Source organism: Adiantum capillus-veneris, chromosome 2 (assembly GCF_014529385.1).
Source record: "Adiantum capillus-veneris isolate H3 chromosome 2, ASM1452938v2, whole genome shotgun sequence".
NCBI lineage: Eukaryota > Viridiplantae > Streptophyta > Polypodiopsida > Polypodiales > Pteridaceae > Adiantum > Adiantum capillus-veneris.
The window spans coordinates 75,840,251-75,865,937 of NC_140932.1; the positions used below are offsets into that span (position 1 = coordinate 75,840,251).

The 25,687-nt window shown below is 44.1% G+C and overlaps 1 protein-coding gene across 2 annotated transcripts in view; it reads right to left on the reverse strand.

The window, feature by feature from the left end:
* Nucleotides 1-25,687, reverse strand: part of LOC147463004 (protein CURVATURE THYLAKOID 1B, chloroplastic-like) — a 65,386-nt gene that overhangs the window by 23,050 nt on the left and 16,649 nt on the right. For both annotated transcript variants that reach the window (XM_086486629.1, XM_086486630.1), the window contains exons 2-3: nt 692-789; nt 495-581 (exon numbers count right to left, since the gene is read on the reverse strand). In XM_086486629.1, coding sequence (XP_086342755.1) covers nt 495-581; nt 692-789 — 185 coding nt within the window. The remainder of the gene's footprint in view (nt 1-494; nt 582-691; nt 790-25,687) is intronic.

Consider the following 25,687-nt stretch of genomic DNA (forward strand, 5'->3'; position numbering starts at 1 on the left):
GGTGCTCTTCAGACTTTCTCTGCTACCCCTTGTTGTGATCCGCCTATGGTTTCACGTGGATGTTCTGTCTAGCTCTGAGCTGCACAATCCGCACGTCCTAGCCTCTCTAAGTATGCCAACTGCCTGAACATTCTCTACCTTAAATCTATGTGGGGATAGTTTAAGCTGGCCAATGGTGCTCCTATATCTCCATATAACCTGGTCGCTGAATAAGCGCCTGCTCTGTAATCTGTAAGAAATGCTCTTCTAAGGTTCTCTCCTTAGCAAACAACTTGATCCGTTAAGCACTAGAAAAGTAGAACATGAAAATGTAGTTAAAATGAACATGATCCAGGAGGGAGTTAGGACATCTTGAAATTGAGGTAGCAAGCATGATCATAATTTGATCCACAGGGCATGGAAAAGTTGCTCTTAGAACAATTCTATTGAGATATAAACAATTAGCATACATCCCCACCTTGCACAAACTATAAAATCATTCTATATGAACTTACACTAACAACACCAACAGATGCCCACACTGTAATCAATACTGAAAATCCAAGAGTGCCGAGAGCAAGCTTCTCCTCAGTTTTTTCCCACTGAAATATAACACAACACCATGTCTCGAGTTACCTTTTTGCAGCTTCTTGAACAAAAAAAACTTGAGAACAGAATCGTACGGTCTGCAAGAATCAAAAAAGCCACTTACTGCCTCTTGAAGATCCTTCAAAGTATCATTCAAGACCTTATTGGCATCAAAAGGCTCCTCTGCAGCCCGAGAAACCACCCAAACACCTCGTCTAGAGCCTGGAAATCAGATAATGAAAAATTCGTTGAGGCAAAATTAAGTCCCTCCTTCATGACTCATTGTTGATTTGATCTGTTAGTATTTCAAAATCAAATGCATGGTTCTGAGGAAAGAATTCTCAGGATAATGATACAAAGGCCAATGATGCACAGACGCAAAACCCAAGTAAAAATCAAGCGAACTATTCTCAATAAAGGGACTATTTCCATGTACATTTTGAAAACTCTTACAAAGAGATGCAAAATTCAGTTAGGATACACAAATCAAATAGAGAAACAGATTAAGGTTTCTGCTACCATAGTTGGTGTACAAGCGTGAGCATGACACTGACCGATGATGTGGCACTTCAGATCACAGATCTGACAGACTGGTGATGTGGTCACATGCTGATTTAACAGACTGGTGATGTGGCCGCATGCTGATCTATTCTCAAGCAGATTACTTGTCATTGCCTTTTAGCAATTCAAGAGCTATAAAGGAGGGCCTGGCACCCAGTTTTGTGTAAAGAGTTGGATTGGATTCTCTGAGTCTGCAGAGAGGGAACTCTGCCCTTATCTGTATATAATTGATTCTGTCTATATAAAATGTTTTCAAATTTTGTTCTTTCAAGTTCTGTAATTGCAAGTCTAGGCAGTACCTACCCCCTATCGAAGTAGTGTCAGTGACGCAAATACGAAAAGAGCATATCCATATCAATGTGCTGAACTTGAAAAAAAAAACGCTTTACTCACAGTTTTAAGAGAGCAAAAAATACGGGAAAATTCAAATAGAGAGACAAAACTCTCATATCGACTGTCACAAACGGGAGCGCATAGCAATATAAAATATACTCGGATCTTTATTACTGAGGAGAAATCTATACAAGCACTTGAACCGAACGTATTACCACGTTCGTTCTAGAATAAGACTTGATGGTAAAACCCTAAGGCAAAACCCTATTCCAAGGAACTTCCGTTCCTTATTCCAAATCCTTGAGAACCAAGGTTCTCACCTCTGGGTCTCACCTTCTAGACTCAAGGCATGACATCCCTGCAACTCTCTTTTCCAACTCTGTTTCCAGAGTCCTCTTCCCGCAGAACAACTCTGCTTCCCCAGACACGAAGCCCTTACTTGGGAATCCCAACTTCCGGATCACAACATGAGAGACTACATCTCTCCGATCCGTGAATTTACTTCCCAAACTCGGGTACGAAACCCTTGGGCTGATCTGGCTCTGGTTCCTCAGAGAGCTTTTCTCCTGCAGAGGCTCATGCCTTCCTCTGCTCCTACTCCCTCACGAAGAGGAAGTACACCTGCAATCAAATACTCAGAGATCATAACATGAAAATCGTTACCTTCAAAGTCTCGACGCTCGAAACGCAACTCGGTTCTCGAAAAGCAATTCCCCGGAAGAGATCTCTACATAGAAAATCCTCTCTTCCAATCCTACACACAAAAGAAGTGTGTTCTCGGGTTCCTTCTCATAAATCAGCCCCGTCTACGACATTTATGGGCTGAAAACAAAGAAAAACAGCAGCTTGTCGCGATGGAAACACACTCGAGGGAACTCGCGCACTGGGTCTTGGTGACATCGGGTACACTTGGGACAGTCATGGGCATCACCGCGCAAACGTCTTCTTTGCGGGTCAACTCTGCAGCAGCATCTCCTTCTTGCAAAAAACTGATCCTCTCCTCTCAGTGAGGGCATGAGATGCTTTTATAGCTCCTGGCAACGGGCACGAATACTGCTCGCGTAGAGATCGCGGCCTTTTTTTTTTGTGTGTGCACTGCTCCGCCAGAAAAAGAGAGAGAGAAAACGTTGGCTGATCTGTTGCCTTATTTATCAGATGGTTGCCCACCTATGAAGTGGGCGGCCCACATATTTTAAAAATAGTCTGAACTTGCCCGAAAACTCAATAAAACCTTATTAGTTAAAAACAATGCTTTCACAACACTTCCCAGGTGTCCCTGGATGCAATCACATGCATAGTTGCAATGCAGACATAGACTTTCTCACGGGAAAGCATCTGCTTTCCCGAAAAGCAATCCCGCTTTCTGAGAAAGCATTTGTTTTCCCTCAAAGTTTCCTCTGAACCCATCTTCATTCAAGTGCTTGCTTTTCCTTGTGCACAATTCTAACACAGTTCGGAATTTCCTCCTGACTATGGATATCCCCTTTCCGACGCACCCGTCACCCACCTTGTGACGCATCAGGAATACCCATCACCTAGTCCTTTCCTACTGAACTTACGGTACAATCTCCTTTGCGATGCTCTATGTCACCCATCCTATGATGCATCAGAGATGTCCGTTCCCGGATGGTCGGATACTTCTTCCCGATGCTCCCTGTCACCCATCCGATGTGACGCATTAGAAGTACCCGTTCTTGGTGGCCTTACAGATATTCCCTTTCACAGTGCTCTCATCATTACTCTGAATGACACACTAGGAATACTCTGTACTCGAAGGTCTCCAGTGAGAAAAACCCTCACTTAAAATTCCAATAATTCATTTAGAATTATTTTTCTTGTACCAAGCGAGAAAACCCTCTCACTTATAAATCCAATAATTCATTTAGAATTTTTTTCTGTCAGTAAAGCCAATTTAGCAACATCCCTCACTTATAAACAGTTGTCCTCAGTTGTAGAGGTCCAACTAAACTGCCCGGGGAGAAACCGGAAAAATTCAAAATCTTGCTCAATGGTGAGTTGAGCCGGTCCTTTCTCAAAAGAGAACTTAAAAATTAAATTAAACAGAAATTTAGAAATTCAAATTCAACGCTTACCTTACCGGTTCATATCCTTCCTCTAGTACCTCGAGGATATCCTTCACGAATCATCAAACTTACGAGCCATGTAAGAACTCGTCATTTGCGTCTTTCCAACAGATTGGAAGTTTCCTCATCCGAGAATCTGTTATCTCAATTCCACCTTCTCGATCCCGAGAAGAATAATCCTCCTAGAAATCAATCCAGGTCTTTGCCCTTGCGCATAACCTTGCGCTATTAGTCCTGAGGATATTAAACCTCTTGTGTCCTCTCACATAGGGCATGTCGAGAGCATTAAGATCATGTGAATCTTCCTGAGGTAGACAAAGTGTGCCATCTTACCAAAGTAAGTTCTTATTCCGGAGCCTTTGCTTTGGGTAGGCCTGATCCAAAGTTTCCTTATTCGAGACTCTATTAACTTGATTCTGTCTTCTCAAATTCGAGAAGAATAATCTTCCTAGAAATCAATCTAGGTATCTATCCTTGCGCATAATCCTGCGCTGTTAGTCCAAAGGGTATCAAACCTCTTGTGTCCTCCCACATAGGGAATGCCCAAGTCATAGAGCATTAAGCTCGATGTCTTTCTTTCACAAACAAAGTTTGCAATCACCTTAAAGAAGGTTCTTGTTCTGGGCCATCGCTCAACCTAGGCAAACGGTTCCAATCCGAAGATTCCTTGTGCACGGCGGCACTTCCTTCCAATCTTTTCCTCCTGCGAGTTATTACCACTAGCAGTGTTTTCCCGACGCCCATTAGCGTCTCTTCCTTGCAGAATCATATAAAAATGATTCACCTTGCGAGCGTCAATGACGACTTGCAAAATCTCAGCCAGATAGGATTCTAGCCATAGCATTTTCTGAACGTACGTTCAAACCCGGTTCACAATAGAGCGAACCCTCTTTGATTCTCAGGGATGTTCTCCCATATGTAATTCTTACCATTTTGAAACGGTTGGCGAACTATATTCTTACGAACATAATAGTTCGAATTTATTCCCGCAGCGTGTAAATGCTACTTGACCTGCTCATGGAGAAACATATACCGCAACCAAAAGTTGCTACTGTAATGGTAAAAGCACATAGCATACTCAATGATCAACGACCATCAGAAAACCTCTTCTCGATAGAGAAACTAAAATTCCTTCTACCGAACACACCTCAAATAGAGATTCTCGTGTCGGAATATCCTTGCGCGCAAAAAGGAGCTCAAGAGAGTATAAGAAACTCTCGTTCAATTCCTTGCCATAGGTCTGCATCTTCGTGTGTTATCCATGTACTCAAAAGTGTACATAATTCTTAAGCTGTGTTAGAGTTTCGGTGAATCTGGGAAATTATCTTCCCTTCGTAAGATCCTTAGAGCAATGACGCTCAACGTGATGATCCCTTGGCTCGATCTTAGAGCAAAATCCGCTCATCAAATAATCTAGGATTTCAATCCTTGGATTCCTCGAGCACAGGCCGTGATCGTTGCTTGTTCCTTCCCTCGTAAAGAGAGTGTTCATTCACTTGTGCGAAAAGCACTACCATAGCTTCCATTAACTGGTTTAGGCTTCAAGCTTAGCGAAAGCTTTTACTCTGCTTGAAATTTCGGAAAGGTTTCTTCCTTTCTACCATCCTACCCGCAATAACAGGTAATTTGTTGGAGAACTACCGGATACCAAATCAATTGTTGATCTTCCGGCTAGTTGAGCAAACAAATTCATCTTAGAAAACAATGTTTCAAATTGATCCTACTCTCATAAACACTCGAGAGTGAGTAGTCTTGGTCAGACATAACCATACCTCGTGCAAAAGAGCAAACAAGCACCATGCACTTTATGATTTCCTCAAAGATGTAACTTTAATCAAAGACCTGCCCTCTCACTTAAAGTTAGAGGGTCTTCTATTGAAGAACTCAGGAGTTAGATTGAATTCCCTTACTCCAAACTTTCTCCGGATAGCAATGTATCCTTCGAGGAGAGGTAACAAAAATTCGTTGTTTCTGTGTTCAATGGTTCTCGTCCCACTCTGGGGATTGTATTCTATGTACACTAAAGTGTACACTTTCAGCTTTTATTGCTAACTCCACCATCTACTACAAAGTATCTTGCAGATGCAACTACAAATTCGGGCAAAAGTCCTTCGTTAATTTTCTTTATCTTTCCTTCCTCAGAGAGGATCAAGAGTGGAGCTACCTTGGCAAGAGTGAACCACTACTTGCTTTGACTCACTCGTGTTCCTATTGGGCAAACCGATCCCAATCTTCTTGGATGCCTGCCCCGAAGCGTAGAGGAAAAAATTTGTCAGAAAATTCAGCCTTGAATTGAATCTAAGTCTTGTTGTGAATTCCTTGCAGAGCTTTGGTATACCACCAAGTACTTGCAATTCCCATGAGGTGTTTGGTCACATGCCTCACCTTCGATGCTTTTCAGAAATTGCCGTTTGCAAAGGCAACTTCAAACTCTCGAATGAAAGTGGTAGCTTTTGGGACATCTTCCCTTCCGTCAAAAGTATCAAACTTGATCGGAGTGTTCTGAGGTCTAAAGACCTTCTTTATATCCTTCCCAAAATTACCGGATTTCATGGCTATGGTTCTGGATTTTGTTCATGGATATTTTCTGGATTTTGAAGCATCTTGAGCATTCCGCTCCTTGGATTCTCTAGGTTCTTGAGCATCATGCTCTTGTCGCCTTCTCAGAGAATCCCAAGTCCTGTGTCGACTTCTTGCAGAGAGAAAAATTTTCCCAACTCTACGAGCTTTTCCTGCAAGACCTAGGTTTCCGCCAGCTTACTTCTCTCTTGGCTTGTCATGGCTTCTTCCCGTATCTTCCCAAAGTCGTCCTTCTTTACAGAGAAAGAGAGGAGACAATGCTCTGATACCACTGTCACAAACGGGAGCCCATAGCAATATAAAATATACTCGGATAAATAAAATTTATCACTTAATATTGAAGCCAGAGGATATAGAGAGAAATAGATAGAGAGAGAGAGAGATAGAGTGAGAAGATCGACACAATACTGGAGACCAAAAGATGGGCTGGTCCCCCCGCCCGTAACAATATTTTTATTACTGAGGAGAAGTCTATACAACCACTTGAATCAAATGTATTACCACGTTCGTTATAGAATAAGACTTGATGGTTCCCGGAAGCCTCAGCTTCCGATTCCTAGGGCAAAACCCTATTCCAAGGAACTTCCGTTCCTTATTCCAAATCCTTGAGAACCAAGGTTCTCGCCTCTGGGTCTCACCTTCCAGACTCAGGGCATGACATCCTTGCAACTCTCTTTTCCAACTCTGTTTCCAGAGTCCTCTTCCAGCAGAACAACTCTGCTTTCTCGGACACGAAGTCCTTACTTGGGAATCCCAACTTCCAGATCACAACTTGAGAGACTACATCTCTCCGATCCGTGGATCTACTTCCCAAACTCGGGTACAAAACCCTTGGGCTGATCTCGCTCTAGTTCCTCAGAGCGCTTTTCTCCTGTAGAGGCTCATGCCTTCCTCTGCTCCTACTCCCTCACGAAGAGGAAGTACACCTGCAATCAAATACTCAGAGATCATAACATGAAAATCATTACCTTCAAAGTCTCGACGCTCGAAACGCAACTCGGTTCTCGAAAAGCAATTCCCCGAAAGAGATCTCTACATAGAAAATCCTCTCTTCCAATCCTACACACAAAAGAGGTGTGTTCTCGGGTTCCTTCTCGTAAATCAGCCCCATCTACGACATTTATGGGCTGAAAACAGAGAACAACAGCAGCTTGTCGCGATGGAAACACGCTCCGTAGGCACTTCTTCGCGAGGGAACTCGCGCACTGGGTCTTGGCGACATCGGGTACACTTGGGACAGTCATGGGCATCACCACGCAAACGTCTTCTTTGCGGGTGAACTCTGCGGCAGCATCTCCTTCTTGCAAAAAACTGATCCTCTCCTCTGAGTGAGGGCATGAGATGCTTTTATAGCTCTTGGCCACAGGCACGAATACGTAGAGATCGCAGCCGTTTTTTTTTTTTGTGCATTGCTCCGCCAAAAAAAGAGAGAGAGAAAACGCTGGCTGATCTGTTGCCTTATTTATCAGATGGTTGCCCACCTATCAAGTGGGCGGCCCACATATTTTAAAAATAGTTTGAATCTGCCCAAAAACTCAATAAAACCTTATAAGTTAAAAACAATGCTTTCACAACACTTCCCAGGCGTCCCTGGATGCAATCACATGCATAGTTGCAATGCAGACATAGACTTTCTCGCGGGAAAGCATCTGCTTTCCCGAAAAGCAATCCCGCTTTCTGAGAAAGCATTTGTTTTCCCTCAAAGTTTCCTCTGAACCCATCTTCATTCAAGTGCTTGCTTTTCCTTGTGCACAATTCTAACACAGTTCGGAATTTCCTCCTGACTATGGATATCCCCTTTCCGACGCACCCGTCACCCACCTTGTGACAAGGTGGTACCAAACGTACTGTACGTGGCGTATATGTACGTACTGTACGTTGTTCCGTACAGGAAAATTTTTTACGTGCGTAAAAATACGTACTCTTGTAAAAAAACCGCAAAGTACTAAATTTTCTAGGACATTTCCAATAAAAAACAAGAGAGAAGCCAACAACTTATAGAGACATTCAAAGACACGTTTTACAAGACAACCATATACTATGTAACTATTGCAAGAGATTTGGATTTTTATTTTAAATCAGCATTGTACGGGCTTCCCACACACCCCAAACCCCGGAAAAAAAAAAAACGGCGTACGGATCGTTCCGTACGGTACGGATCTGTACATAACGTCCGTACGGTACGGAACGGATCAGTACGTACGTTTTGATCCAACCTTGCCTTGTGACGCATCAGGAATACCCATCACCTAGTCCTTTCCTACCGAACTTACGGTACAATCTCCTTTGCGATGCTCTATGTCACCCATCCTATGACGCATCAAAGATGTCAGTTCCCGAATGGCCGGATACTGTCATCCATCAGATGTGACGCATCAGAAGTACCCGTTCCTAGTGGCCTTACAGATATTCCCTTTCACAATGCTCTCGTCATTACTCTGAATGACGCACTAGGAATACTCTGTACTCGAAGGTCTCCAGTGAGAAAAACCCTGTCACTTAAAATTCCAATAATTCATTTAGAATTATTTTCCTTGGTGTACCAAGCGAGAAAACCCTCTCACTTATTAAATCCAATAATTCATTGAGAATTATTTTTCTGTCAGATAAAGCCAATTTAGCAACATCGATTCACAGAGAGGTGAGATTCTATCTATAAAGCCGAACATCTCGTTTTTTTATTATGTGATCTTTGAGGGAGGCTTAGTCTCCTTACTGAAGCTCTACTTTCCCTTGGAAAGGAGTTGATAAATTTTGAATAACATGTGTAAGCATCGGCGGTTAGACGAATCAATCAAGCACTTAAACTGAAACAGAACAGACGAGAACCAAACGAAAACATAATTCTTTGCAATTGTACTCCAGACAAAAGATGAGGAGTTCCTCTTGGGAGAGTGTTGGCCCTCAAGTCGAGCGCCCTTGGTAGTAATTCTTTAATAATATCAAGGAGAGTACACAATTGTGTGCGAACACGCATTGATGATCTGATCTACACTAAGGCTACGCACCGTATCATCGTTGCAAGGAATGGCCTTGGTGCCAGGTGGACACATACATGGCCTGTAGCCTCAGAAAATAGAAAATAAAACTTTTAACGCCCCCTCTCAACTCCTAAGCGGGGAACAAATCCAAGGGGGCTGGCACGAAGGGATAAAGTCGCATGTGGTAGACGTTTGGTGAAGATATCAGCATGATTATCTGACGTAGAACAATACTCAAGATATGGTACCATCCAAGGTCTTCTCCTAACAAAGTAATATTGTATCTCTAAATGCTTTGCCTTGGCGTTCCGTGCAATAGCTATACAACTTGTAACAGGCTTGGATACCCAAGCGAAAAATCAATTGCAACACAGAACATAAACTCCAACACATTGAGTTGGAGAGAGAGAGAGAGAGAGAGACAAAGCAACGGGATACCGCTTTTAAATGCACTAGCCCCAAAGTCTGGTGCCCCTTTTGGTACTTCTTTCTTTATTGATAATCATAGAGTACATGTCACAAAATGATGGCGTGGCATGTCCACTCGGAAAACGGACAGATGTCAAAGATTACAAGTTGTTCCAACTTATAGGGTACCCGTCCGATGGGGCCATGGGGACACTAGAATAAATAAAAAGCCAAATCGTATGGACATCCTGACATGGCAAGGCTGTACGGATGCTTTCGCGTTTTCGGTTGGTTGTTGTCGTGGCACTGTACAGAATTCCGCGATTTGCGCTGGCAGCTTTTGGCGCCAATTTTTGGATGAGATGGTTTTGGAACTTGTAGCTTTTCATGTGATTGCTTTTGGGGCTTTGTTTTTGAGGCAACCCTTGTAAGAATAAAAGAGCCCTTGGGGCCTCACTCTGCAGGGCATCTGGACGCAGAGTCTGAGCAGTGAGAGCAAAGGTCCCTCGGGAGTTGTACTTGGCAATAATGAATGATAAAGAAATACCGAAAAGGGGCGCCAAATTTTGGGGCCAATACCTCTGGGCACGGAACTCTGTCGGGCCGTGTCGAGACTGACTCTCTCTCTCTCTCTCTCTCTCTCTCTCTCTCTCTCTCTCTCTCTCTCTCTCTCTCTCTCTCTCTCTCTCTCTCTCTCTCTATATATATATATATATATATATATATATATATATATATATATATATCTATATTAAAGTTTAGTGATTCTAAAGTTTCTATTCATGTGTTGCTATTGATTTCTCGCTTGGAGTGTCCAAGCCTCTTTCAGTGGTATCAGAGCTCAGAAAGATTCTTGTTCTACAGAGGATCCGATCCCTTATGCAGCGCACACAGATTCTCGAGGAGAACACAACAGAACAATCCCACACCGGACTTATTAGCCGCTCCCACCCTTACTTCATTGCGCATGGGCGCCCTCCCGTCTTCATCGCTCTGTCTTACAGGGCATTGTTGGATTTGTGGCCTTTGGTCTAAACGCCAACAGTTAGTGTGAGAACTATCTCTTGAAAATCCTATGTGAGGATAAGTGCGTGTAGCAAGATATTTGCATGCCTTTTATGAAAGTCCAAGGCTCTCAGCCAGATAGCCTTTGGGTCTTATAAATAAAGGCTTTTCATGTGCATAAGATATTCTATGCTACGCAAAAGTGAATGTATTATTGAGTGCTGCAAGTGTTTACTTTTCTCTCCCTATCTCTCTCTCTTTCTATTGTGTGTAGCTATGGCTGCTCCCACTTTCGAGCCACCTTGAGCTCTATTGTGTGAGTGCGCGCGGGTGCGGAAGCGTGAGAGAGGAGAGGAGAGAGAGAGACGTAGAACACAAATCCTACACATGGGGAAGAGGGGGCAATCAACCCCTCTGACTACCAGAGCATGAAACCAGTACAATCGTAGGTGAGACTGAGAAATGGGTACCCCCCCTGGCTCCATATATAGGTGCCCAAGGGAGAGGTCAAGCAGTGCCAATGAAGGCCCCACGACCCAGCATGACAAAAAAATATATGTAGGGCGCCCATACAAGGTGGTTGGCCGGCCCAAAAGTGGGCGGCCGGACAATGCAGTGGGTGGCCAACCTGCAACATACTAGTTGTACATGTATGCCCTAGACCTAAGTGAAGCAGCATAGTGGTGTAAGTTAACACCCCCTCTCAGCCACCGGATGCTGAACAAACCGCATGAAGCCGAAGATGTGAGGCAAATGATGAAGATGTCTGCTGCAATGTCCACTAAAGGATACTTCATGAGTGTAGGAGCAGTCTGGGGTGTCCCAACCTCCGAGAGATCTCCATGGTAAAGTGCCTTCACGAGCAGTGTAGCAAACTGTTGTACTCCGCTAATACAAGGTGAAGATACTGCGTGAAGGTCCCGAGCTGAGTGTGAAAACAACTCCTTGTCGTAAAAGAATGCCAATAGACCTGCAAGTGTCCTACCCAATAGGATCAGTGATGTATGTAATCAGACCATCAAGATTAAATGGAGAAGTCCAAGAACCGTCATGAGAATGACCGGAAACCTATCAATGTATGAACCTGTAACCCAATGTGGCTAGGTGGCTAAGCTGTGAAAAACTCCAGGAAGGCCAGATGTAGCAATCTGCGTCGTAAATGTCCTTCGAAACAAGGAAAGCAAGACTAAATAGTCTGCACTGTAGAAGCTACCTTAAGCTGTAGCAGTCACCGATAGACCGCACGGACCACCACCGAATGGTGTCCTGTCTCAGTAGGTAGGGTAATCCAAGATGAGGGGAAAGCTAGACTCAACAGTCTGCATTGTGAACGGCCTCTGAGTTTGAGAAGAGGTGTGGTCAGACCAAGCTGTTGCACCGTAATCATCCTGTATGAAGAAGGGAAGCCAAACTGAGCAATCTGCGCTGTGAAGATCTTTTGAGAAGAGTGGACAGACCAATCTGTCTGCGCCGTCTTGCCTGTATCTCCTGCCTCCAATTCGCCAGTGTTAACCAAAACAGAATCCGCGCCAACAATGCCACCGAACCGCATCTCGGTGTGGCTCTCAATGTAAAGGAGCTAGGAGTGGCCTACTACCTAGGTCGGGGGATAAGTCTGTTGTACATTTACCGAGGGTGAGTGTAAGCAACTCTGAAGGTAGCAATCCAAATGATCAAGAGTGTAGAAGAGCAATTGCACTACCATCCAAGCCAAGCTTTGGGTGACTCCGTGTCACAAAGTGATGACGTGGCATGCCAACTAATGGATGAATACCGAGGGGACACCTAATAACTTGTCCCAAACTTATGGATAATTGCCAAGAGGCCCAAAGGGACACTAGCATTAAAAATTTACAGACGCATTGTTGACGTGTCTGGCTATACAGACGTCCGCGAATTACGCTACTCACGTGGCATCCGTACAGATTTTCGCAAATTGCGCTGATGGATTTGGGCACTAGCTTTTGGCACCAGATGCTTTTGGAACATAAGCTTTTCATGTAAACTGCTTTTCCTAGTCCAAGGGCCTTTAAATAAGACCCAAGGCTCTCTCTCTGGCTCATTCAGAAAAAGGGAAAGGAGAGGATTTTTCCAAAGCTTAGTATGCGATACTACGGACCTTTCCAGATCTCCTAAAAGATGAATGATGTCTCCTTCCGACTAAAGCTGCCCGAAACTTGGAGGATTCACAATGCTTTTCATGTGAGTCTCCTAAGGCCTTGTAAAGGCGACGTGCCCGAAGATGGGGAGCCTGATCAGCAACCCGAAGTGGAAGAAAACGAGGAGATCCTTGTTCCAGAACAGATATTGCCACATAAAGACAAAAAGATTAAGGGTAAAGTGATAAGGCGGTTCTTGGTTAAATTCAAGAACTATCCTGCATTGGCTGCGAAGTATCAACTCATGGAGATGCAACGTCAACAGCAGGTTGATGAGTGCGCAAAGCAAATACTCCAATTTGCCAAGGACCCACAGTATGCCAAATTTTTTACCCGACACTCGATGGATGAAGTGCATACTCATTGGCAAAAAGCCATTGAGTCACCAATAAAACCTGCCTCCAAGGATGTTGATGTCGTCGAAAACCAAATCAATCAACTTCTAGACGCGAAGAAACCATCAAAGAAACAATTGAAGAAGCGCAACAAGGGGATTGACTACCCCGGTTACTTGGGCCGTCAATCTGTCACAAGATGGCACTACATGCCAATAGAAAGGGATAGACTGAACAGACTTTATATCACTTCACTAACAACTGAAACTGAAAGAGAGAGAGAGAGAGAGAGAGAGAGAGAGAGAGAGCACACGTGACACGGAGTGGCGGAATTCCACCCCAGAGAGTATTGGCCCCAAACCTTGGCGCCCCTATCGGTATTTCTTTATATTACGTGAACTCAATACAATGCCGATACTCGCGCTCTGCACCTTCTCACTGAAGCATGCCAGAGACTGAGCCCTCTACACTTATTTAAAGGCCCTTGGCCTATGAAAAGTAGTTTACATGAAAAGCCTTCAAACCCAAAAGCATCTTGTCCAAAAGCAAATGCCCAAGAGCTGCCAGTGTGATTTACGGAAATTCGTACAACTGCCACGTCAACAACGAAAATCCGTACAGACTGCCACATCACCCAACACAATTTGCAGAGCGTTCGTACTGTTGCCATGTCATCAGCTGCTTTAATTTTAATGTCTTTGGGTTACTTGGACTGTAACAAACTTGGACACCCCAAGTCAAGATTCTACCGCGACACAACAGATATTCACTTCAAAACAATTCACAATTCACAATTAGGTCGACACAGCCCAGCGTAGTTCCGTGCCAAGAGATATTGGCCGCAAAGACTGGCGCCCTTTTCTGTATTTCTTTTTGTACTAATCTACGTTCAAAGTACAAGAGAGCGGGTAGATGCTCACTCTCAGACTCTGCGTCCGGATGCTCTGAGAAGTGAGGCCTTGCCCACTTATTTAAAGGTACAAGGGATGCCCAAAAGCAGAGCCCCAAAAGCACTTAAACTCAAAAGCTTTTACTCTCAAAAAGAAATTGTCCCAAAAGCTGCTATAATCAATCAACCAACGTAATTTTAGGAAAATTCGTACGCTCTGCCACGTCAGCATGTCAACACGTTTTGTGGAAATGCCACGTCAGCAGTCAGCGTAATCTACGGTGGTCCATACACCTATCGCCGCATTTTACGACAGCCAACAGGGTGTTTATCGGGAGGCCTACTGCCATGTCATCAATTTGTGACATACCCCCCTCTTGAAAGAACAGTAATCGCCGTCGATTACACCTGCAAAACAGACAGTGTCACGTGCACATCTAACCCTATGTGCATGTGGACAAGCTACTTCATGACTAGGGTTCAGTTAGCTTAGGACGTGTTCTGGCACCTTTTTGATTCTGTTCGCAGACCGTCCATGTCCAAACACATAGAGTAGTTGCATTTCCTTTGGTTGCACACAGCATGATCATCAAATTACAATCAGTACCCATTAGGAGCATTTAACAGTGCACAAAACACATTTTCCCTATTTTAGCCATTTTTCACTTAGTATTAATAAGTGACTTTGTTGGGAAACTGGGTAGGGCAATTTGACTCAGGCAATATATAAGAAAACCTAGCGCTGGCACTTTCTGGCAGAAGAGGGAGCAAAGACCACAAGTCTAACAGTGCACCTCCTCAGCAAGACCCCCGGCGGAACAACTTAGCGTTTTTCAGCCATTGCAGATCAGCCCCAACATTTTGCAGTTGCAGATCAGCCCGGCGTTAGCAGATTCACAACAGATCCCCTAATGTTTTTGTCAGCAAGAGAGCAGATCAGTCTAGCGTTTTTGGAACAGCAAGTCAACCTAGTGTTTTGCAGATTCCCCGCGACAGGAGCATCATTGCATCAGCGTTTTGCATTTTCAGCAGTTATCATCCGTACAGCAGCCCCCAAACCTCACAGATCTCATCTTTCCGTAGCATATCCTCGCCACACGGTCAGATCAGCCAGAGTTTGTAGATTCAGCCCGCTATTCGCAAATTTCAGCACCTACGTTTTCAGCGCATCATCGTCGCGTCGTCATCATCGCCGTCGCCACCGACATAGAGTAGAATTCAGCAGATACAAGATTTGCAGATTTCAGCCTCTAGCGTTTTCAGTTTTCAGCCCGTCTCGTCATCGCCATTATCGTCGTCGACATCGTCGGCAAGACCATTGCATTAAGACCATTGTAGAGATTTGTGCAATCAATAGTAGACCGCTCTCGCCATAGAGTGTGGGGACTTCGGAGGAGGATTTGACAACATTCTGGTGTCGTATTCTTCTCTCTCTATCTCTCAGTCTCAGCACCTTCATGCACAGTGTTTACCCACTTTGTTTGTGATCATTTGCACTCTCTCATTAAAGGAACGGAAGGCTCTCCCTTCCTTAAGTAAAAGGAACCCTTGAGCACAGTTCAGAGCACTCATCTTGAGCAAAGTTCAACCTTCACTTCCGCTGCACCTTATATTGGTATCAGAGCTTTGGCAGTGTTCTGTATCACTCAAGGAAAGAACCAAAGATTTTTTTTTTGCTTGTTGCGGTCACACGTAACCCAAGTCCACTTGGGCGTGTTGATTCCTGATCGTGTTTTTGAAGAGTGACAGGAAACCCAGGAAAGAAGGGCTTGTCTAGCCTCCCCTTGTTCCTCTTTTCACTCATTGAGAGCAGAATAAGCAACCTTGGTGTGAGCGCAAGGCCACCAAGGGGTGCTCCCGCGGGAAAGAGAAGAGCTCGGGTAAGAGAAGATCCTTCTCTAACATAGATTGCAAGCTAAAGAAGACCTCAAGAACCTCAAGAACCTCAAGAACCTCAAGAACTCAAGAACTCAAGAACCCAAGAACCACAAGAATTCAAGTTCCTTGTGAACTCAAGAACTCAAGACTTCAATGTATGGTCATCACCGGAAGCGGAATGGATACTTCGCATGGAGGTGATGAGCATGGAAGTGGCGAAGAAGAATTTTCCCCACCAAGAGGTTTTTCGGACCCTCCCCCTTCCCCATCTACGCCAAGGATAGCACCAAATCCTATGGAGGCTTTGGTCAAGACGATGATGGACATGATGATACAACAAGAAGCGCAACGCGCAACCTTGGAGCGCGAAGAAAGAAAGGCAGAATTTGATCGTGAACGTGAAGAAGAAAGAATGGCAGCCTTAGAGCGTGAGCACGAGCAAGCACGCTTGGCGGCGAAGAAAGAAAAGCAAAATTGGATCGTGAGCGCGAAGAAAGAAAAGGCCGACTTGGAGCGTGAGCGCGAGCAAGTGCGCTTGGCGGCCGAAGATAGAAGAGTAGCCTTGGAGCGCGAGCGTGAGCAAGCGCGCTTGGTGGCCGAAGATAGACGAACGGCCTTGGAGTTAGAGTGTGAGGCGCAGAGAGACTAACGAATGCAAGAGTTGGTCCTACAGGTTAGGCCATCATCCGGTTAAACGTCGCAGGAGCATTGGTTAGGCCAAAAGGCATCACCAAAAACTCAAATAACCCAAAAGTCATCCGAAAGGCTGCCTTGTAGAGGTCTCCCAGCGCGATTCAGATCTGATGATATCCACTCTTCAAATCAATCCTGCTAAAACACGAGGATCCTTGTAATCTGTCGAGTATATCATCGATCCTAGGAATCGGAAATCTGTTCTTGATGGTGATTTTGTTGAGAGCTCTATAATCGATGCACATTCTCCGAGATCCGTCTTTCTTCAAAACCAACAACACTGGAGAGCAATACGGTGAAGTACTAGGCTGAAGAAGACCCTTTTCCAGAAGGTCTTTCACTTGGTTCATAATCTCTTCGTTCTGTGCTTGGCTCACACGATAAGGTGGCCGGTTCGGTGATGTGTTTCAAGGAATCAGATCAATTGTATGATCTTCAGGACGAGCAGGTGGTAACTCGCTTCACAGGCCCTCTGAAAAGCAATCGGCATGAGTGTGGAGAAAATCTTGGCGTTCTTTTGTTCAGGTCAAAAGATATTCGACCTTCATCCATCGTTCAGTTCTCTCCCAAAAAAAAAAGTGAGTAAAGAAACTGAACTTCATCAAGTACAATCTCTGAGCCCTTCATTTGTCAAAGTCAATTTCTCAGCCCGATAGTCAACCACGGCATTGTTGTTGTGGTACCAAGGGATTTCGAGTAGAACGTCACAACCTTCCAAGGCAAATACGTAAAACTCCTCGTGCCCTAGACACCCCTGCCATTGCAAACGAAGTTTGCCAATGCTCGGTGTAATGGCAACATCCCGTCCACCTCTGCCTGTGGCCTCAGCCTATCGGACGTAATTCCAAATCGAGTCGCCAATTCCAAGTGAAAAGAAGTTTGCCTTGGCTCCTTCAAAAGAGCTTCCTGATCTCACTCTGCCCCAAAAGCGGCAAAGTTTGTACTTTCATTCATTTGACTCGGTTCAGGCCCCACGCAATGTGGTACCAGTTCTGCTTTTTATCTGCCTTTTCTGCCACGTCTCTCAGCTGCTTTAGAACTTTCTGGCCTTTCTTCATCCTGTTCATTCGGTGCCTTGCTAGGGCACTTCGTGGAGATATGCCCAGTTTCCCCGCATTCAAAGCACTTCCCCTCCTTTATGTAGAGAGCCCTCTCTTGAGGAGTAAGCTTGGGTCGTGCATCCTTCTTTTCTGAGTTGCTCTTTCTCTTTTGTCAAAGTCTGTTCAACTCTTTGTGTCATGATCTCATCGGTGGGGTAGGTCAGACTGCCAAAGTGGATGGCAAAACCCTGTTTCGCATGACTCATCAACTGCTGAATGGAAGCTGACTTCTATTCGGAGCAGTGATCTCGGATCTCTGTAGGTAGACCCAAGGTAAACCGCTTTATCTGTTCCTTGAACAAGATCTTCTTAAATGAGGAGGCGATAGAAAAGAGCTCCAGAATCTCTCGCAACAAGCGTCCACTGTATCTTTCTTGGTCATTCGAAGATGGTTCCAAGCAGTTCGTATATCACGTTCATACGCTCGAGTCAACCAAGAAGAAATAAAAAGCCTCTTGAATTTCAGCCATTTAACTCGCGCAAGCTTGCTTAATAGAAGCGTGGACCACCAAGTTCGAGCATTCCCCTTAAAGTAAGAGGCAGCTCTCCGAATCTTAGAGTGCTCTGAGTAACGTCCTCCCACAAAAGCGATGTCAAACTGCTGTACAAAAGACAAAGCCTTCGAAGCATCTCTATATCCCGAAAATGTGTCAAATTTAATTGACTGTCCACTTTTCTTAAACTCTCGGACTTTCTTCCTTTTGTCTTCGAGAAAGTCATACTGGTTGGCTTTGTAAAAATTCTTCTTCTTTGCATAAAAGTTGCTCTCATCAGAGTCTGAACTGTCTGTAGACGAGTCCTCTGTAGAACTGTCACTCACTGGGCGAGATTTAGACTTCTTTGCCTTTTTCTTGCCCTTTCCAAATCGTTGTTTCTTGCTTCGCTTTTTGCCTTTTCGGTCTTCTTCACTCGAATCAGATGAGCTAGAAGAACTATCAGAAGAAGAAGCCAAAAAAAAAATTTGGGATCAAATTTCCCCTAGAAGAGAAATCGGCCGTGCTATGATACCACCATAACAGACTTGGACACTCCAAGTCAAGAATCTACCGCGACAGCACCAAATAACCACTTCAAAAGAGTTCACAGTTCAAAATTGATTCAACACTGGCCCGGCCGAGTTCCGTGCCTAGATATATTGGCCCCAAAGACTGGCGCCCCTTTCGGTATTTCTTTTTGTATTAATCTAAGTTCAAAGTACAAGAGTGCGGGCAAGCGCTCACACTCAGACTCTGCGTCCAGATGCTCTGAGTCGTGAGAGGCCTGCTCACATATTTGAAGGTACAAGGGATGCCAAAAGCAGAGCCCAAAAGCTGAAAATCAAAAGCCTAAAAGCTTTCTAAAAATAAAGCAAGGGTTTTTCTCTCTCTTTCCCTCTCTCTCTTGCTAAAAATAAAGCAAAGAGGCTCTCTCTCTCTCTCTCTCTCTCTCTCTCTCTCTCTCTCTCTCTCTCTCTCTCTCTCTCTCTCTCTCTCTCTCTCTCTCTCTCTCTCTCTCTCTCACTAAAATAAAGCAAAGAGGGGCTTTTTCTCTCTCTCCAAAGTGTAGGGAAAAGCAGCCAGCAAAAAGTGTAAAAACATCGCCCAAAAGCTGCCAGCCAAAATCCCGCAATTTGCGCCGCGAATCCGAAAATTCCGTATAGCCACATGTCAACTTTTCCGTACGCAGCAACTACCAAATTAGGATTTCGGGTTTCAGCAAATTAGGGTTAGCGTTAGGGTTAGGGTTAGGGTTAGGGTTAGGGTTTCTGTAATTAGGGTTTCCAGCAACAGGCAGCCACGTCATCACTTTGTGACACTCTGCACTTATTTAAAGGCCCTTGGCCTATGAAAAGCAGTTTACATGAAAAGCCTTCAAACCCAAAACCATCTTGTCCAAAAGCAAATGCCCAAAAGTTGTCAGCATGATTTACGGAAATCCGTACAACTACCACGTCAACAGCGCAAATCGCAAAAATCCGTACAGACTGCCACAACATCCAACACAATTTGCGGAGCGTCCCTACTGCTACCACGACATCAGCTGCTTTAATTTTAATGTCTTTGGGTTACTTGGGTTGTAACAAAGTTGGACACTCCAAGTCAAGATTCTACCACGACACAGCAGAGATTCACTTCAAAACAGTTCACAATTCACAATTAGGTCGACACGGCCTGGCGCAGTTCCGTGCCAAGAGGTATTGGCAGCAAAGACTGGCACCCCTGTGTATCTTTTTGTATTAATCTGTGTTCAAAGTACAAGAGAGCGGGTAGATGCTCACTCTCAGACTCTGCGTCCAGATGCTCTGAGAAGTGAGGCCTTGCCCACTTATTTAAAGGTGCAAGGGATGCCCAAAAGCAGAGCCCCAAAAGCACTTGAACTCAAAAGCTTTTACTCTCAAAAAGAAATTGTCCGAAAAGCTACTATAATCAGTTAGCGTAATTTCAGGAAAATCCATACGCTCTGCCACGTCAGCAGGTCAACGCGTTTTGCGGAAATGCCACGTCAGCAGTCAGCGTAACTGTACAACCTGTCTGTCGGCGCATTTTACGACAACCAACAGGGTGTTTGTCCGGAGGCCTACTCCCACGTCATCAGTTTGTGACATACCCCCCTCTTGAAAGAACTGTAATCGCTCTCGATTACTCCTGCAAAACTGAGTGTCACGTGCATATCTAACCCTATGTGCATGTGGACAAGCTACTTCATGACTAGGGTTCAGTTAGCTTAGGACGTGTTCTGGCACCTTTTTTATTCTGTTCGCAGACCGTGCATGTCCAAACACTTAGAGTGGTTGCATTTCCTCTGGTTGCACACAGCATGATCATCAGATTACAGTAAGTACCCATCAGGAGCATTTTACAGTGCACAGAACCCATTTTCCCTATTTTAGCCATTTTTCACTTATTATTAATAAGTGACTTTGTTGGGAAACTGGGTAGGGCAATTTGACTCAGGCAATATATAAGAAAACCTAGCGCTAGCACTTTCGGGCAGAAGAGGCAGCAGAGACGACAAGTCTGACAGTGCACCTTCTCAGCAAGACCCCCAGCGGAACAACTTAGCGTTTTTCAGCCATTGTAGATCATCCCCAGCGTTTTGCATTTGCAGATCAGCCCGACGTTAGCAGATTCACAACAGATCTCCTAGTGTTTTTGCAGCAAGACAGCAGATCAGCCTAGCGTTTTTGAAACAGCAAGTCAACCTAGCGTTTTGTAGATTCCCCGCAACAGGAGCATCATTGCATCAGAGTTTTGCATTTTCAACAGTTAGCATCCGTACCGCAACCCCCAAACCTCGCAGATCCCACCTTTCCGTAGCAGATCCTCGCGGCATGGTCAGATCAGCCAGAGTTTGCAGATCCAGCTCGCTATTTGCAGATTTCAGCATCTACGTTTTCAGCACATCGTCGTCGCGTCGTCATCATCGCCGTCGTCACCGACATAGAGTCAGAATTCACCAGATACAAAAGTTGCAGATTTCAGCCTCTAGCGTTTTCAGTTTTCAGCCCGTCTCGTCGTCGCCATTATCGTCGTCGACATCGTCGGCAAGACCATTGCATTCAAACCATTGTAGAGATTTGTGCAATCAATAGTAGACCACTCTCGCCATAGAGAGTGGGCCCTTTGGAGGAGGGTTTGACAACATTCTGGTGTCGTATTCTTCTCTCTCTATCTCTCAGTCTCAGCACCTTCATGCACAGTGTTTACCCACTTTGTTTGTGATCATTTGCACTCTCTCACTAAAGGAACGGAAGGCTCTCCCTTACGTAAGTAAAAGGAACCCTTGAGCATAGTTCGGAGCACTCATCTTGAGTAAATTTCAACCTTCACTTCCGCTGCACCTTACATTGGTATCAGAGCTTTGGCAGTGTTCTGTATCACTCAAGGAAAGAACCAAAGAATTTTTTTTTGCTTGTTGCGGTCACACATAACCCAAGTCCACTTCGGCGTGTCGATTCCTAATCATGTTTTTGAAGAGTGACAGGAAACCCATGAAAGAAGGGCTTGTCCAGCCTCCCCTTGTTCCTCTTTTCACTCATTGAGAGCGGAATAAGCAACCTTGGTGTGAGCGCAAGGCCACCAAGGGGTGCGCTTGCGGGAAAGAGAAGAGCTCGGGTAAGAGAAGATCTTTCTCTTACACAGATTGCAAGCTAAAGAAGAACCTCAAGAACTCAAGAACTCAAGAACCACAAGAACCCAAGTTCCTCGTGAACTCAAGAACTCAAGACTTCAGTGTATGGTCATCACCCGAAGCGGAATGGATACTTCGCATGGAGGTGATGAGCATGGAAGTGGTGAAGAAGAATTTTCCCCACCAGGAGGTTTTTCCGACCCTCCCCCTTCCCCATCTACGCCAAGGATTGCACCAAATCCTATGGAGGCTTTGGTCAAGACGATGATGGACATGATGATACAACAAGAAGCGCAACGCGCCGCCTTGGAGCGCGAAGAAAGAAAGGCAGAATTTGACGTGAACACGAAGAAAGAATGGCAGCCTTAGAGCGTGAGCATGAGCAAGCACGCTTGGCGGCCGAAGAAAGAAAAGCAGAATTGGATCGCGAGCGCAAAGAAAGAAAGGCCGACTTGGAGTGTGAGCGTGAGCAAGCGCGCTTGGCGGCCATAGACAGAAGGATAGCCTTGGAGCGCGAGCATGAGCAAGCACTCTTGGCGGCCGAAGATAGACGAGCGGCCTTGGAGTTACTGCATGAGGCGTAGAGAGACAACGAATACATGAGTTGGTCCTACAGGTACTTACCTCGAAACCCGAGGCGGTCAAGGATGTTGGTAGTTCATCAAGTAGCAGAGACTCGAACTCCAACAACCGCTGTTACGAGACTGGGCGCCCTCCTGTTGTAGTGGTTAGCTGCAATTGGGATAGCTAGCGTAATGGTTAATTATGTGCTGTCTATTTATTTTCTAATTGAGTTGATGATATGATTTTGTAGAGTAGAATGCTAGGAGTTGATGACGAGACGTCGGCAATTACTCTTGGCCATTTTATATTCGCACAGTATTTTAGAATTTCATTTCAATAAGCCACTATGGCTTTGTTAATAATTGTAGTGGGAACTCCCCTTATGGGTCATGCAAGAACTAATGAGCTTCACTCATTTACAAAAGTGAAGTGGTTGTACAAAGAGGGGCCTCAATTTTTGGCACCTTAAACTCAAAAACAATACATTAAATACCAACTCCACAAGAGAGGTGCCGTGGAGTTTTGAGGCTAGATTTAGGCCTTTCTCTTGAACATTCTCTTTTCTACTCTCTTATGCTAAGTGCTATTTGCTGTGTACTTTCTAATCTAGTCTCCATCTCTTACACTCTCTTACAAGCATGTCTATGTTAATTCTATGTTTTGTGTGTGTGTGTGTGTGTGTGCGCGTGTGCTTGGAAATTGGAAAAAGAGGTGGACAGGTTGATGGTACTGTTTGGGAGCATGTGTTGAATAGATTAAGCAACCGATCTCCCCCTCTTTTTCCCAAGAGTGGTATCAGAGCAAGGTTTCGTTTCACAAGGAGTAATTCTGTGAATATGATAGCTCGATCAGCAACAGGAAGCTTCTATTACGACGGTTGAGGTAAATTTTAATTTTTTTGATACAATTTACTAACTAGATGAATGATTGCAAGATCAAAGTAAGAAAGAATGGATTTGTCGATGGCGAGATGATTATCTACTTGGCAAGCTGTTTTCAAAGCAAGCGTATAGAAGGGGAAAAATTATCATCTATGGATCCAAGTTCTGCCAACCAAAGAGAGTAATAGTATTTTTCAAATTGTTGGATTTTTGAATTATGTTTCTTGTTTATTTTACTATTTATCTTTCCTGCATCATGTGTTGCAATTGATTATATCACTTGAGATTTAAACATGGGCACAAGCACCGGTTTCTCTTATTAAAAAAAAAAAACACATCATCCATTGAGAGCCAACAACTGTTCATAACCCTCACAAATTTCCTATCTACTTATGGCTCAATAAAATTTAGCTTTGGATTTTGCAAGAAAATTGTGTAAATATAGTAAAAAGTATATAGGCTAATTTATTAAAAAAATTATCGTTTAAGAATTGGCTAAAAAGGGGGTTAGAGTATGACTTATGGACTCGCCTAGGTAGACATGAGCATAGGAAGATAATATTTTGATAAAGACTACTCATGACGCTCCTCATAACTGCCTAGGTGTTTGTGTGTGTCTGTGTGTGTGTGTGTGTGTGTGTGTGTGAGAGAGAGAGAGAGAGAGAGAGTATTCCTGGATGTTGGCTGAGCTTTGGAAATTGCCACCTTGGGCTTTGTGCCAACCACACATGGCGCCATGAGCCATCCACAATCCACTGGACGCTGATTCTTGAGCCAGAGATGCACAACAAACGAGGCTTGTCAGCCTTGCCTTCGGTGAAGTTCGGTCTTCTTTCAGCTATCAGCATCACCAAACCTGCTCCAGCTACACTACACATGGTCATCCAGGGGCCAGGACGGTCAACTTCCAAGGCTTCCGCCTCCCTGTAGCAACTCGCCAATGCGCCATCATCCCTAAACTCCCTCGCGCACTTGAGTGCAGGCGATCTTAAGTCGCCCCCCCTTAACCACTCGGGAAAACTCCCCCACGCACTACACTATTATCTACCGACGAAGCTCAGCCATTCTTTTTCACTTGCTTTAATCATGAAGTGAGGCTTTTATTTAACCAAGTTTCATAAAAAATTCCTCTTGGAAAATTCAAGAAAAGGAATTTTGTATGTTTGAAAAAAAAATTGATTTTCCTCGAACGTTGTCAACCACCCACTTGGAACTCAAGGGTCAAATCCTCAAGGGCGTGTCCACCCTATTATACCCTTGACTGGCCGTCCCATTTAAAAACTTTCTCGGTCGATTACCCAACCAAAATTGCACTTGACCAAACTTCAAAGCCAATCACTTAAAATTCTTTTGACCACCCAACTTACACCTTATTTTGACCACCTAACCTTAGTTATTTTGTCCGCCCTTACCACTCTTGGCTGCCTATTGCATGACTAGTCATTTAACAGACAATTTTTTGCCATCATCCAACTCTTGCTTACTAGTCTCCCATGATAATCTTGCACTATTTTATTAAAAATGACATTTGAAAGTCGACTTTATGAGAAGTCGACCCTATCCCCACCAAGGCCTTTGAAGCTGGCCTCCCAAGTAGATGCATCCCGATTCATATGACCTTGGACCCAATTTCAAATTCCAATTTCACAAAACAACCAAATAGGATAGCTAACTTACAAATCATTTGTGACATTGACATTTTCATTGCCAGAGAACTTGGAAGTAGTGGCTTGTATTCTAACGATTACCCAAGAACAATACCATTGTCGAGCTTATTGTACAAATTAAATACCGCTAATGCTGATGATGTTGAAAAGTTTATAATGACCTTGGGTAATGTATCTCTTTCTTTCTTTCTCATCAATACCAGGACAAAGGACACCTGATGGTCGTGAGTCTAATCACATTCCATGTAGAATGTATGTCAGTGAATATAATTTGTAAGTTTCCCTCCTTTCTATCTCTTTACAACAAAAACTATTGACATTCATGGTAATATTCATTTTTTGTTATCATGTATGGAAATTTTATGTGACATTTGTAGTTAATCATTGACGATTGCATGCTACATAACTTTCAATCTTGATGCTACTTATCATGGCACAAAGGCCACTTTTAGTTCTAATGTTGACAGATCACAAATACAATCACTTGTAAGTACAAAATTCTCTCGAGCATTGTGAGCTTCAAACTCTAGATTTACAATGGGTTACATTCTTTTCAAAAAGCTGAATGCCAACTCATCAAGTTCCTAAAATGACATCATTACTTTATTTACTATTAGTATGCTTACTAGCCCTAGCAGGTACTAAATTCTTGGTAAAGTTTTATTTTCAGATATTCAGCCTTGTGCCACTTTCTATGGTTAAATGCAGGATATTCTGGACAAGAGAACTGTTAAAATGCCTTCAGCTCATGCTTGCATACTCACTATATTTTGGGTCATGATGTAATGCCCAAACAGATTTAACAAGATATCTAGCCTTAAAATGTACTTTGATAGTATAATTTCCCTTCACATTGGCACATTCACAATGCATTTCACATTAGTCTTTTACG